This window comes from Eretmochelys imbricata, chromosome 8 (assembly GCF_965152235.1).
Source record: "Eretmochelys imbricata isolate rEreImb1 chromosome 8, rEreImb1.hap1, whole genome shotgun sequence".
Lineage (NCBI taxonomy): Eukaryota > Metazoa > Chordata > Testudines > Cheloniidae > Eretmochelys > Eretmochelys imbricata.
Window position 1 is genome coordinate 81,173,699 of NC_135579.1, and position 15,460 is coordinate 81,189,158.

The window sequence follows — 15,460 nt, forward strand, 5'->3', positions numbered from 1 at the left end:
GAACACAGCTGGGTCAAAGGAAAATTCACGCCAATTACAATTCATACATAATTCACATTTTACCTATATTGGAAAAAAATTCACATTTATTTACTGTCAAACAGGTGTTAAACTTTACATTGGTTATTAGTGATGGGCTCATTAACAGTTTTACACAAAGGGATGAAAAAAAGCAGAATTTTGCTGAAACAATTTACATTTCATTAGATCTTTATCATAAAATAAATTACTAAATATAGGCAGAAGGAATATGGAGGAATAATATTTGTTTTATTTAATTTTTAAAAGGACAGGCACCTTTTGTTCACCAGAAAGTTTGAGAGAAGTGTCCAGTGTCCCCATTAGCCCTCCCCTTCCCACCCTGGTTAAAGAATGAACAGGGAATTGATTTACAATCTTGCCTAGATTTTACCAAATTTGTGCAAGGCATGGCATAACTGGCTTCTGAGAGAAATTTCTCCTTTGAAATCGGTTGTTTGGTTTTTTTGGCAATAAAAAAAAGTCAAACATAAGAATAAAAATTAACTTCTCAAAGCAGAACACTGTTTACAGTGAAAAATAAGTGAAAACAGGTAGAACTTGGAATTTAAACATACTACAGTACTATGAACAAAGTGTAAGAAAACCAGCTTATAACATATGTGCAACCAAGAGCTCTTCACAATATTTTCTTCAAACTCTTTAAAATTATTTTTAATAATTATATTTCAGTTGGACACAAATGTATTTTTTTACCCTAGCAATAGAACAAAATATAATTTCTTTAGCCATCTTTCACAAGAACAGTTCATTGTACAGTTGAGGAAATATATGAAATAAGGCCTGTGGCTTGATTGCTAGTGGTTAGACATGTTTTCAATCTTTGCCTTAATGGACAAGATTTGCAGTGAACTGCAAACTGATGCAGAATCTCTCTCTCCTGCTTTTGAAAGTCTTGTCAGGAATAATAAGGTACAGTAAATTTGTCCCACAGGATTTTAGAGCCTACGTCTTGTATATAATACAATGCAGGCCTACCCAAAAAAGGAGGGGGGAGGGTGCAGCCATATTTACAAATATAGTTCACAAACTGCTGCAGTAAAATGGCTGGAAAGTTTTCATCTTTGTTTGTTTGTTTCACAATTTTGTTAAACTCAGCAGCAGAAGATATCTTAAAATACCTTGTTGGTATCTCTTCTCTTTGTAACAAATAATTCATTTTAGTATACTCTGTGTATATACAAAGTTTTTGTTTTATAAAAATTCACAGAACTGCAAGGTCCAGTCATTCCCTTTACACCGGAGAACCACAGGGTGAACAGAATAGTCTCTTTGAGCAGATATGAGGGAGCCTGCGTTGGGCCAATAAAGTCTTTTTAATACTTGTATGTGGCCTTTAGTATTTCTTTGCTACACTATTAAAGGCTTGTCACTAGTTGCATTTGCCCTTCCCTAACATCTCCTTCTGGGATACATCCTTCTTTGTTAATAGGAATTATATAGCCATCACTATTGCCCCTGCTGATTTGATAGTACATCTGAAGCTGATGGCCAGCTCCAAGATTTGGCATGCTTTTGTAGTAAATGTCTTCATTCTCACTCCTCCTGGAGGGAGAGAGATCTTCTTCAACATCAGGGCTGCTCTCTGGATAAGGAGAGTCTCTAAGATTGGGCATGCTTGTGTAAAGAGAGTCTCTGTTGGGGGACTGTAGGTGGTCTTCAGCCTCAGCTGTCAGCTGTGAGACGTAGCTGTCAGTTCCTTCAGTCTTCACTTTCTTCTGTGGCTGGTACAGAAGCGAGTGAGTCCGTTGGGGAATGAGTGGTGCCTCAAGCTCCTTATGGTGAAGCTCCAGTCCTGGGTTGTCACTGTGCATCAAAGATGAAGCATCCGCCACAATTGCGTCATCTTCGCTACTGCTCCCGCCAATCACAGCTTTGGCTGGGAGTGTGCGCTCCAGGTTGTGGTTCTTGCTGCTGCCCCGCAGGTTGTTGTGCACTAATTCTGAAATGATCATTTTTTCAAAAGCAGTATCATTCAGGCTTAGTCCACAGTCTACAACTTGCACACTGTCATTATAATCTCCATTGCGCAATGAGTAGCTGTTGTTGAAATTACCATTTAGCGGTAGAGTATCCATGGCACTTGTATCCCTGGCATTGTTCAGTGAATGTCCTGAAATAGAAAAGGGACAGTTTGGGTTACTCTCTGGCACTCTTTTTACTTTTCTTCTTTTTGTATAAAACTCTTTAATGTAGTTCAGGACAAAGTTGTACTTGGAAGTAAGACTTGAAAGAAGTTAGGTTATTGAACATTCCCAACTGTAAACAGTTGCACACCTTATAGGAAAGATGTATTTAAAAAATAATACTGATTTCCCATGGGGTGGAATTGGATTTTAATTTAGAAATTTAGGGGGTACTCTGGGATTCGGATTTCATAATTCAGTACCAGGTTTATGACTCTTCCACAAGGAACTGTTCACTCCATGCCCTTGCATATGTAATGCAAAGCAATTCATTTGTAAATATTTACATTTTAAAGTACAACACCATGATTAGAAAAATAAAATTAACAGAATTTGTCCTAAACGACACTAAATTAAAAAGGAATTAGGCCACATACAAAACTGAAGGTAAATGTATAACATAAACCCACATAACTGGCAAGCAACTACTTTAACAACAGTTCTAACCGTTCCTTTTTTTTCTGGAGATGAAGTAAAGAAAAGAATGAAAAATGGACAAATACAAAGAATTTATGTTAAACAAGGACAGCCAACTTTCACACTAAAGGGACCAGGGCCCACAAGCACCATCCAACAACACGATAGACAGCAGGTGGAATGACTCACTTTGACAACTCACATCATGTCTGTCTGCTCAGGCTATCTGGCCTAAGAGTAGCTGATATATAAAAGAAAGTAAAATGATTTATTGTAACATGATGAAGAATTACTAAGCTTCTCAGCAACTTAGTCAGAGCAAGGGTTCAGCAAATTAGATTACTAGCAATAACAGCTTTTTTCCCACTTAATGTAATTTTTGTACTAATATTCTGTCTGCCAGCAATGGCCTCGGGCTTCTAAAGGTCAAAGTTCGCCTGCAGTCTGCATCAGTCACAGTGACAGCACTGAATGAACCAGTATAGTCAATTAAGACTTAGGCCCACAGACACCATGGGCATGCAGTTCAAATGCAGAAATGTTAGGAATTTCTGTAAGCATGGGTCACAGAAATTAAACCAAAGAATAAATATTAACTGTGGAATGGGAGGAGGAAATCAGCCATGGCTGACATCTTTTAACTGCTGGAGGAATGACAGATTGGGTAAGTCTGCTGGAGATATGAAAAGAAGTTTAAGGAAAAAAATTGGAATCTTATGGTGACAAGTTTTTTGCGTTAAAGAAATGTATTTTCTACAGACACAAAGACATGTAAACTACAAAATCACAACGCTTCCCAGGCAAGAAAAACAAGAGTTTTGAAAGAAACTGAAAAGCCTGTACCATGGAAAGTTAGATTGTTAGTGGATTCCTAGAAAGTCACTTTAACTACAAATATGACTGGAAATAAAGAAAGAATGAAGTGATGTTATTGGAATGAAACTGATCACTGTGAGGCTGCTGCATTATATGCAAGGCTTGGAGGAGTACAGGGGAAAAAACTTTTGTTTGAAAAAGATAACAGATTTTCTTGTTTTGCCTTTGTTCCACACTTAAAGCTGCAGCGTACTCTAGAAATAGCAAGTGTCTTCTAAAAATTTTTTAAATATGAAAGTGATATGTTTTTGTTAAGAGCCTGTTTTGGTAGCAGAATACTGATTTTGAGCTAAATTCTCCTTTTGAAAAACTTGCAAGTCATTTTGTATTGTGTTATTCCAGCCTACCATGTGTACCAAATTAGACAAAGTGATGATGGTTGTTTGAAAGGCCTCTTTAAGCTTTGATTAAACAACTTCATAGCTTTGTAACTTCATATATGTTTCAAGATCTTAGCTGCACAGAACATATGGCATTTATAAGAGTGAGGCAACACATGGACCGCATGCTGGCATTCATTTCCCTAATGAAAGTGATTTATTTTTATAATTTTGTTCTCTGTGCTCTGCTAAGCAGATACCAAAACGTATTTGATAACCCTAAGTCAGAGTTCTGTGATATACTGCAGAGTTAAGCACTCTAGAATATACTTTGACTGATTTGAAGAGGCAAGTTTTGTTGCCCATGATCAGGTAATTCATTTGAAATCTTTCCATAGCCTGTAGCAAGATTACTGTGGGAATGTAGAAATGTAAGTAAATTATTAAGCATTTTTGCTTGACATTGCTTTGATTTTAAACAGCAAATTATTTCAGCATTGCATATCCTCATTTACCAATAGGCTTTGCTACAGACCTTGTGTTATTTTCCAAAATGCACTACAGAAGTACTATTTGAACGTGGAAACATTTCAGTTGCAAATTGTGAACCACTTGCCCGCTGAGTCTACTTCATGACCACTAGTTATGTTTTAATTGTGCCCATTAAAAACCATGCTGAAAAAATTTACATTTGATAGGCAAAGTTAAGTTTTACTCCCATACTTGTCTCTCTGTAGGTTGCTAGAGGAAAGCATAAGGAAAGTAAGAAAACAAGAGAATGAAAATAGAAACTGCAGTTCAGTTAAAAAAGAAATTTGAAATAAAAAACAGAAACAGGTTTTATGTTCTCCATAGTGTCAAAGTTTTAACACTGAGTTTTAATTACACTAGAGGCAATTATTTGACTCATCAAAACTGTAACTACTAGATATATATTAATTTATGAACTGCTCTGCAATTAAGAAAAGCATTTGAATAATATCACAACAAAAGTTAGGTTAGTGATGACACCCTTATTCCAGAGAACTAAACTGTTCTAATTATAACCTCAAGATTCTCCTAAAGAAATCAACTAACATAAAGCTGCACTATACTATAGTTTGGTTTATCTTTGATGCTGGAAGCAATTTTCTACACCAGGGTATCCAAAAGTGTCAAGATGCCTTGCACTGCTTTATTATCTAATCAGCTCCATACGCAGGTTTTTCTCAGCAAGATTTAGAGTCAACTGAAGCTTATATTGCATAGACATGATACCTCTAAGTGATATATATCTTGAAGATGGGCTCTCGGACCATGTGGTGTCAGTCCTGTAATAGTATATTAAGATTTATGCCACCTGTGTTAAAAACATGGATAATTATTGGTAAATACTATTATGGCAAAGGCATTACTATAATATAGTGCAGTTTTACAAGCCTGGCATTGGCAACACTGTAAGTATTTCTTAAACTGACAGAAATTCAGAATGCAGGACTAGAATATTGCAACTTGAGTTTCTAGCTAGCAAAAAGAAAGGACTCAGACTAAAGAAAAGCGTTTTGGTTTTTTTTCAATAAGTATAAGCACACCTGGTGAGTTAAACACGGGAGCTGAAGGGGCATTACATACAACTGTTTCAGCGAGCAATGTGTTATAGGGGTTGTTAGTGCCGTGTGGTCGAAGAAGAGGGTTTGTTAGTAGGTAATTGCCAGTCATTCCTAAAGCAAAGAAACAGAAAAAGAGACATCAGTTCTTTAATTTTATTCTGACAGTTTTCTATAACATTTTTTTTATTCATCATGAGTCATGTAGAACTTGTCAAATGTAATTCAGCTGAAAATTTCTGAATGTATTTGAACTACTAATTTGAAGGAGGACAGAGAAAACTTAAGTTAAATTTCAGTAATTCACAGGTGCTGTCCAAATCCCCAAAGTAAACACCTGCTAAGAATGACATTTACTGATTTATACAAAAATAACATTAAAGAAGAATAGCCGTTAAGTGCATAGGGATCCATATTCTATTTGAAGATGCTATAGCTTAATCAAGAATCTTGAACACTGTGGTCCAGAACTGAAAAGTCTAAATTTTATTAATTTAGAGATGTTGGACAATCCCTTATGAAAACATCTGGGTTATTACTAACCTCTGAAAAGCAGAGGGGAGGGAGAAGGAAATAACTTTCTTCAAAGAAATACAAGGAATGACAAACTGCAACAAGCCTATCTTAGTATATGCAAAAGCGCACATGCTGAAGAGAAAGCAAAATGTTTTGCTTTAAGAAATTAAACCATTCATATGTTCTTTTGGGACAGATTCATGCTGCAACAATATCTGCCAGGCTTTAAAAATAAATTTTTAAATGTCTAAATTTCTCTAACAATTGGCTTAGCAAGATAAAATAAAACATGACATGATAACATGAACAGATTTTTACTAATTTTCAACTTTAATGCATCACCATTTACACAAGATTTCAAGTAATTTATTAGACAAAGTTTCAGCATAATTTATTAAAAACTAAATGTTTAAAAACCAGTTAATTTGGCTGTGTGACTTCTGGTTTTTAAATTAGTAGTAAAACTAGTCAGAATAATGAAGAAAAATTATGCTAAAACCTTTGATTGAAAACATGATTTTAAACATTTCATTAAGGTAAAATTCAACTTATGTTGTATTGAGTTGCACAACTGCATCAGGACTAATGTTATCTGAATACATTACATGTCCAAAGAGAGCTAAAAAGCCATCCACATTTTCATACTATATTTAAATTTATTAGATTCTCATTCAGGCAATAGCCAAAGACATTATATTTTAAATATTAATGCCGTTATCCTACTAGAGATATTTTATTCTAGGTAGCAGAAATTCCTGGAGTTCAGAGAATTCTTTTATTGACAGATTATGCTAATTTTATTTGACAGTAGTTTAATTTGGTTAACAATTAGATTGCTTTTTACCCTAACTTGTAAAAGTTGCTATTTGGACACAATGAGAAATACTAATTCCAGTGCACTTCCATATTACAATATATTAAATCTTCTCCCGTATGTTTTACTTTTAGCTTGTTTTACTTTTACTAGTGTACAGGTTACCAACAGTTCTTCTTTGAGTAGTGTCCTAAGTGGAGCACCCACAGGGGGTAGAATCTCGAAGAACCCCAGTTTCTGCGTAAGGTAAGTAACCTTTCCATATTTTCTGTCAATTTTATCCTAAAGCTTCATTTACAAAACCCCAAAAGCCCAAGTTAATTAGTAAATTAGCTCGTTTAGATTTGTGTCATTCTAATGGTGATATTGTAACTAAAACCCTTTACAAAGCTTGGCAGACTAGCACAAGGGAAAGGGGTTCATTTGGTCATGGTTTCTTCCCCTGAAAAGACCTTGTGCCTATTGCCTAGTGGTATGGCTGTTAGGCCCCAACATCACATTAACCTTGGCCTTTGAATTAGCTGAAGGCCATGGCACAGGCAGAGCAAGTCTGGGGACTGATGGGCTTCAAAGGGGTGAGGTCCCAGGCTGGCTTCTGCTGGCCTATGCAGGGCATACCTCTTCCCAGCAGCAGCAAACTCCTCTTCTACCGCCAGCAATTGGTTAATTTTAGTTCACCAGATTCTAGAGTAGATGTAAAGATTCAGGTGGATGGCAGTTCACTGAGTTTAGCCTACTGTTGTATTTGGGGTCAGGAAGTAATTTTACCCTAAGCAGCATCCTCGTGTGTTGCTGGTGGTTTGTTTTTTGCCTTCCTCATTTCCAAGGTTCAGCAGTTAGGACTAATGCTTAGTTTGTGGGTTGAAGATAAAGGGGCTTGCTGGTTATGGTTCCTAAGGATTTTCACCTGAACTGAGCAGCATCTATAGGGGTTGCTAAATTTGGTAGCACTAACAGTAGTTTTGCTACTGTCTTTTTAAATTTTGCCAATTTAGCAGGAGTCTGTTGCAGCAAGGTCAGGTTCATATACCCTTTTCTCACAATGTGGGTGCAGAGTTGAGAAAAGGTAAAGCTAGGGCACAGATAGGGGGAAAGGGGCATAGTGACAGGCTTTTGCATTCAGCTTTAATACAGAACAGCCCTACCTCCATTGGTGGCTCCTTGGCACAAAGTTTGGTGAGGGGAGAAAAGAGTGGTGGTGATTGTGGCTAGAACTCTCCTCATTTTTGGATGGCCATGGGCATTAGCATGTGTTTGGGGCCTTCACAAATGTTACATACTGTATGGACTAGATATGCTGGATAATCTTCAATTCAAGTTAAAACGATTAATAAATTTGTGGCCACCAGAAGCCTGCAATCTAGTTTATGTGACTGTGTATTTTTGGGGCCATTACACATAGCAGACACAATGCTGTCACAGAAAGGATAAAAATTTTACTGAAAAAAATCTTTACACATGTCTTTTGCATAGAAACGGTGTCAATTTGATTTCACTGGGAACATTTCTGAGTCTAAAAAACAGTCTCAAATATGCATTAAAAATGTTACTGCACTTGTATTTCTGTTTCAGATTTAACCTATAAAGGTTAGTAAAGTTTTAAAATTATGTTCTTGCTTTTAAGCTAAATTATTGAAGAAACTTATTAACACACATTTCCCATGAATAGAGAAAGTCAACTTCTATAGTGAATGGGCAAGTTGAGTGAACATTGATTTTAAAATGTGCTCGTGGAAGACTATAATTTTAGACAACATGTGTTCGAGAGTTTTTTTTCCAACACAAATTTGTTTCAACTCTTTATCTGTCAAATGCTATTAAATCTAAGTCATCTAAAATTGAAATGTTCCCAGTGACTGACCTTGATTAAGTGTTGAAGTGCTGTTGATGTCACCTGAGATAAAGGAAGATTCAGATTGTTTTCTCACAGTGTCGTTCCACATCCTTCTTATACGACTCTGTTAACGTAAAGCAGTGAGACATAAACATTGTATTTTAGGGCACACACAGATTTTCCCCCTTTCATCTGTCATCATGTGAAGCATTTACATTGCTTCTCGCTCTAACCTAAATAATTTCTAAAATAAATTGGCTCCTTTGTTATGAAAAGTCTAGTCTACTAAATTCCAATTAGATAAAATATGATGGTATCCTTGCCAGCTCCCTTAAAAAAAAAAAAAAAAAAGAGGATGTTTGCATAAGAACAAACTGAAAGGAAATGTTTAAAAAGAAATCCATTCTACAAAACAAAACCATGTTTTGCCACCTAGATCTTTATAATGAGAAGACAGTTAGTGCACATGAATGAAACATGTTTCAGTAGGCTTTTGTAAATAAGGTTAATTAGAAGATGCTGTCAAAGTCTTTGTTACCTGAGTGCCAGAGGAATAGCGAGCGCTAGTTCTTGTTGTCGACGCCTTCACTGAATTGTGGGGGCTCTCAGTTGGTAGTCCACCACAGCAATAGGAATGTCGGAAGCACTTTCCATATTCCTTACGTACCTGTAGATGTACAATGGGGATAATTAAAAAAAACAGATGCACAATAAATATGTCTCTTGAGATAAGGATGTGACCAACCATCATCTATTAATGAATTTTAAACAAATTCCTTTATGGGAGACACACAAATTCAAAATTTTCATCATTTTGATGCAGTTGATGAGCTTGTAATTCAAGGTATTTATAGTTTTTTAAAAAGGCCTCCTATCACAGATCAATATATGTAAACCAGGTTACTGCACATCTGTGTTTTTGCAGTTTTGTGAGTAATTTCTTTTTAATGGAATAACTGTTTTGCGCAGGAATAAACAAACGTTCTTTGATAAATGATTAGGTTGGTATTTTTTCCTCTTCAGGCTTTCCAGTCTTTAGTTTTTAGTGCAAAAATATTGAGTCCAGTTTCCCACCATCATATGCTGGATATTGCAATATAATTGCTCTTCAATTATATGGGTAACACCCATGAAAGTAATCTCTTTCCAGAAATTACAACTTAGGGAGAACGGACCCTACACATTGTAAGACCTATGAACAAATTTTGATAAAAAGTTTATTATATGCAATCCAAACATAGCTGCTTATTAATATAGCTACTGCTGCTTCTGTCGTGTGTGAAATGTACAATAAAACTGCCCTAATCTGTGCAGAACGGAAACCACGTCAGTGAAGGCTCTGCCATAATGTCTCAGTACCAAGTTTTGGATTGTAGAATCCAGGCCACCAGGTAACTCAACAGAACTTCTGTCAAGGCACAAGAAATACAATCTTTGTTGCTATGTATGTTTGCTGACTCCCAGGAAGTTTGAACTCTGAAACGTCAATTGTTTTAAATGAGATTTTTGTCTGAATAAGATTAAAAAAAGCTAAGTAACGATATCAACATTTGGCCTATGATTAGTCATAAATGAATGTCATAAATGTTTCTAAATGAACGTCTTCATGGTGCAGCTTTATGATTAGATGTATTGATGTTTATTAATATTAAAGTCATCAGAACTATTTTACAGAGTAGTTCTTTCCCTCAAATGTGTTTACTGACAACTGGTTCTAAGTAATTCTTATAGCGTGCACATATCCTGGCAGCACTGCATGGATAGTAGAAGACATGCTTCTAAAAATTTTATCCACTAGGACTTTTCCAAAGTCATCTGGCTGCTAAGACTCCTAATTTCCCAAGTTTCTTTTCAAAATGGAACTTGGGCTCCACAGTCACCTAGACACTTCTGAAAAGTTTACCTGGCCTGTGACTGTACATGAAAATGAGAGAGAGATTGTGTGAGAAAAGGTAAAATTTTCACATGTAGTACTGAAAACCCATTATAAATTAATGAAGTTTTTTTTGCATAACTCAGGCTTTGCTTTCAAACCCCCCAAGTCTTTTATTCAGAGAGTACATAGTTTTATCATGATGCTTTTATAAAAGCATGAGCAGGCTGCAAATTTGACTACTCAACTTAAAAATCAGTTTTTCAGTGAAAGCTTGAATTTTATACAGCGATACCAACTTACAAATTTTGTAAAGGAAAGGGACACTGTACGTATTTAAAATGAACCCATCTATACCATACAAAAATATAATCACAGATACATAATTAAAATGGGGTAAGTTCATGAAAATGTAAAGTTCTGTATCATTAACTGACATAACACCAAAGGAAAATGTACTTCTGAATTTTAACGGATATTAAATGCTCTGAAACACTATAACAGGGACAATAGCAATCAAAGCTGTATTTTACCCAAATACCACCCTCCAGGGCCGGTTTTGCCTAATGCCTACATTGCTGTGAATGTACATTATCTGTCAGTACTGCACATTCCACTGTCATTATTTCTAAATTATAGCCTGTTTGAAACTGATGGCAGTAACAGCACTATCATCTTGTCAGGACTGGAAACATAATAGTTTTCTCTTCCACAATTCTGTATCTCTGTTCAGTTTAGTGACCAACTAGTAATAACAAAATAAAAAGACTACATTAGCTATGCAGACAGGGACAGGATGATGATATCCAGTGAAAGGCACTGAAAATTTTAAACCTTAAATAGTAGCCTTAGCATTCTTTCAGGTATAAATCTTCTTGATCTAGATTAAATTTTTTCATACGTGACTGGCACTTTAACATTGCTTGACTCCACTTAATATAGAAACAATGCCTGACAACAGGAAATAAAACAGCAATGTGTCTTTGGTTTTCAAATCCTATATAAGTGGTTAAAAAGGCAAAATTTTAAAATATCCTAATCTAGAAATTATTTGCATCTTTACTACGTTTACATTTTCCCCCTTTTCTATATTCAATCCCATCTCAATGGTTTTCCCTTTCTGAATGTGTAAGGAGTGCTATAGCCAACTTGATAAAACACTTCTCTCTTTTTATTAAAAACAACTAAGAGTACTTGTGGCACGTCAGAGACTAACAAATTTAAGGGGTCACAAGGACTCCTCCTTGTTTTTGCTGATACAGACTAAAACGGCTACCACTCTAAAACCTGTCTCTTTTTATTCTGGATCTCTTCCTAAAACACGTTATAACAGTTTGCATGGAAGAAGTTGTATACCTCAAATTAAGAAACACACAAAGTTAAGTGGTGAGCATGCACGATTTAAATCACAAGAATGATACTTTGCACTTAGCACCCTTTTCATCTAAGGGTCTCAAACCACTTTACAAGCATTGAGTTAATTAAGTCCCGTGAGGTACATGTAACAGGAGCTAATGATTACAAGTTCCAAAATGTAAATTGGTTAAAATATCTAGTGGCTAAATGTCTATTGTAAATTTGCTAAAATTATTTCAAAATGGTTACATTTAAGAGAAGATAATGACTATAATTTTTCATTTTACCCCTCTCTCCTCCCTTTTTTCATATCCGTTTTACCCTCATTTGCTATACGACTCAGATGCAGACTGTAAGCTCTTTGGTACAGTTGCCATTTTCTGCAAGAGTAATGCATATACAATAACCACACACACGGGGCAGCTCAGGATATTGGTAAAAGGATATTCAGCTTTAAACCTGTAGGCTGACACACGGACTCTTGCCGCAGGGTCAGTAGTTCACAGGAATTTACAAGTGAGCCCACTCGACAGTCTTTGGGCCAGTCAACATTTTTTAAAATACAAAAATTGTCAACTTTGGAAAACTCCCTTCCACCTCACATACTACCTACCACTAATGACCACATTTTTCTATCATCTGTTGGTGTTCAGCATTACATTAATTTTGGGTTCTCAGTTGACTCTGAAATGAACAGTTACCCACACTGCAACCCTCACCCATCACCACTGGCACTACTTGACACCTCTCAAGAGAGAAGACAAGGACCTTTCACTGATATAGAGGGTACAGTACTCCCTCAACCCCAGAAGTGATCTCCTGCAGGTTGAGACACATCTAAGCTGAAAATGAGGCTCTGATTGCAGCACGAGTAGGCATACCCACACTAGCTTTAATTTAGCTGGCATGGCTAAGATTGGTAGTGAGGAAGTGGTGGTGCAGCATTCAGCAAGGACTAGCTTCCCCAGTCCAGGCCTCCTGGGGACTCTGGGTACTTACTCAGGTTGCTGGCCCACACCAGAATCTGTGCCACTGTGTCTTCACTGCCACTGTTACCCACATTAGCTAGATTAAGCTAGTATGGATATGCCTAGCTGCATTGCAACCACACCTTCATTTGCAGTGTAGCCAAACCCATTGACATTGTAAATGACTGGAAAGTTGAACAGCCGTTGTTTGATGCTTTAACTTAGTGGTGGGCAAACTGTGGCCCCACAGGGTAATCCGCTGGCGGGCTGCCAGTTTGTTTATATTTGCATGGCCGCCCGCAGCTTCCAGTGGCCGTGATTCACCAGTCCCGGCCAATGGGAGCTGTGGGAAGTTACCTATAGTAACTTTCATCCAAGATTCTCAGACCACTTTATGAAACATTAACTAAGCCTTGCAACACCTCTGCAGTGTCCTATTAATACCCAGTGTACAGCTGCATGAGTCACAGAGTAGTTAAATGACTCGCCTAAGAGCACACAACAAGGCACTTGCTGCAAACAGTACCAATGGTTTCTGACTCCCAGTTCCCCACTGTTGATCTAACCACTAGAAGACAGGCCTTCCCTTGAAATTACACTCCATCTCCCATTTTTCTTCATTGCTATTTCTTTTCTAAAAATATCAGGCTACTGAAGAGGTATAAACCATGTGTGTTTGTTTTCAGTAACTTACTTTCTTTTGAAGGGCACAATGAAAGATGAAAATAAACATTCCCTGGAAAGCATTAAATACTGTGAAGAGATATGTCATCACAACAGTCTCTTCATTGATAAACAGCAGGCCAAATGACCATGTTAGGCCAAGAAGACACAGGAGAGCAAATGCACCTAAGACCCAGGACCTGTAAAAGAAAATTAATTTTAGTAACACTGCTGATAAAATTCATACCGCCAACTCCAATATTAACATTTCAGTTGCTGCAGTTGACTTTTACTAGGTTCACATTCAAATGCAAAAAATCCTTGGCTTTAACCTTTCATCTATTAAAGAAAGAACAATTCCATTTGGTACTTTCAGTCTCCAGTGGAAACAGCAACAGTAGATATGACCTTTTTCTTATTCAAGAACTGCACAAGATGTCAAAACTATTTTAAAATGCAAAGGTATAGCACAAGCCCCAGCTACCCCACTGCTTTATCTGTATTTTTACAAAGGAGATTGGTAAATCTAGCTTAACCACTAACTGAGCCCTATATTTTGAACAGTGGTTCTTCCATATGTCACCAAATAATGTAACAAATACACAAAAGTTAAACAGCAGAGTAAAAACCTAGAACCTAAAGCTTTAATATTCTGGCAAACTCAGCTAAACTAAGACTAAGTGATCTAACTTCCACATGAAGGAGCCTTGCTGAAATGTGACAAAAATATGGATACATCCAGAGATTCCAACATGACTAGTTTAAGGAAAAAGGAATTGTCGAGAACAGCACAGAATGAAGGGGAAAGGGATTTTAGTCAGTGCATTCCACATCTAACTAATGATCTTACTTGATAAATGGTTTATTATCTTCATAGCTAGAAAGCATTATAAGCAGAAAAGAGAAACAAAATTATTAGACAGAATTGTAACAGAAATTAATATGAAAGCATTTTTGTATTTTTAATAAAAATTAGTCAAAATTAGGAAATTCAAAGTGCAGAGGCAAGCAATTTAAAATCATAAAGGCATATAATAGTTAAAAATACTTTAGCAAATTAGATATTTCCAAACTAGTTAATTAAAAGTAAGGGTGATCCACAATATTGGCGGAGTTTGTAAAATTAAAAATATCATGCTAGGAATTTGTTAATTTAGGGTTCTATCTTACCCAGGTAAGTCCGTATTATAGTAGCCATCACAAACACGGTAATTACTGGTGTGGATGAGAAGACAGAAAGAGGAAAAGGAAGAAAAGAGAGAGATGCTAAAGATTAGCGCTCTCTCTCATCATGCAACATGCAATGAAGCTGATACTGACCTATCTATAGCATCTGGTTTGCAATGTTAGCCTTAAAGTAAACCTGTCTTTGCCATTTTCAGTATCCAAAACAAATCTGTAGCACCTTTTCACAACCAACCCTTAGTTACACCATCCCTTCAAAGAGTTTATAGCAACAGCCCTCAGTTTGAAAAAAGCACTAAACAGAATACACTAAAAGACTATCAAAAGACTATCACAGCTGTAAGATTCTTATTAATTACGTAACACTTGCATTACTCTCCAAAAGGGATACTGAAATACAGCACCAATATAAAGTAAACATTTGTTCAATTAGCATGAAAACAACAAATAATTTTCAAGTTAACAATACTAAGGGAGTCATTTCTCTTGGGAGAACTGGATTACAAATGAAAACTGCTCAGAATCCCTAAAATAAAAATGCCATTTAACAAAACAAACTTAACATAATCATATCAGCCATGCAAACAGGAACGTCATTTTGAACTACATTTTAAATGCAAATGCAATTGCCACTTTGCTATGGAATTTCCATGAAGATACTGACATAATTTCTTGGCATTAATTCCAGGCTGAAATGATCTAATTTTGACCAATATCTGTGACATTATAGTAACAATGTAAGGAAAGCAGGATTGGTACTGTTTCTTTCTAACTGACATTTGTAGTTGCTGGGAGACAAAGCCATGTGTTCCTAATGGAGAGTAGCT

At 36.3% G+C, this 15,460-nt stretch overlaps 1 protein-coding gene across 1 annotated transcript in view; it reads right to left on the reverse strand.

The window, feature by feature from the left end:
- Positions 1-1,397: 1,397 nt before the first annotated feature.
- The window catches only part of ADGRL2 (adhesion G protein-coupled receptor L2), a 159,098-nt gene continuing 145,035 nt past the window's right edge, over positions 1,398-15,460 (reverse strand). Inside the window, exons 18-25 of the mRNA XM_077823776.1 lie at positions 14,619-14,663; positions 14,299-14,325; positions 13,480-13,648; positions 9,127-9,255; positions 8,616-8,712; positions 5,410-5,538; positions 4,562-4,579; positions 1,398-2,152 (exon numbers count right to left, since the gene is read on the reverse strand). Of these exons, the coding sequence (XP_077679902.1) occupies positions 1,398-2,152; positions 4,562-4,579; positions 5,410-5,538; positions 8,616-8,712; positions 9,127-9,255; positions 13,480-13,648; positions 14,299-14,325; positions 14,619-14,663 (1,369 nt within the window). The remainder of the gene's footprint in view (positions 2,153-4,561; positions 4,580-5,409; positions 5,539-8,615; positions 8,713-9,126; positions 9,256-13,479; positions 13,649-14,298; positions 14,326-14,618; positions 14,664-15,460) is intronic.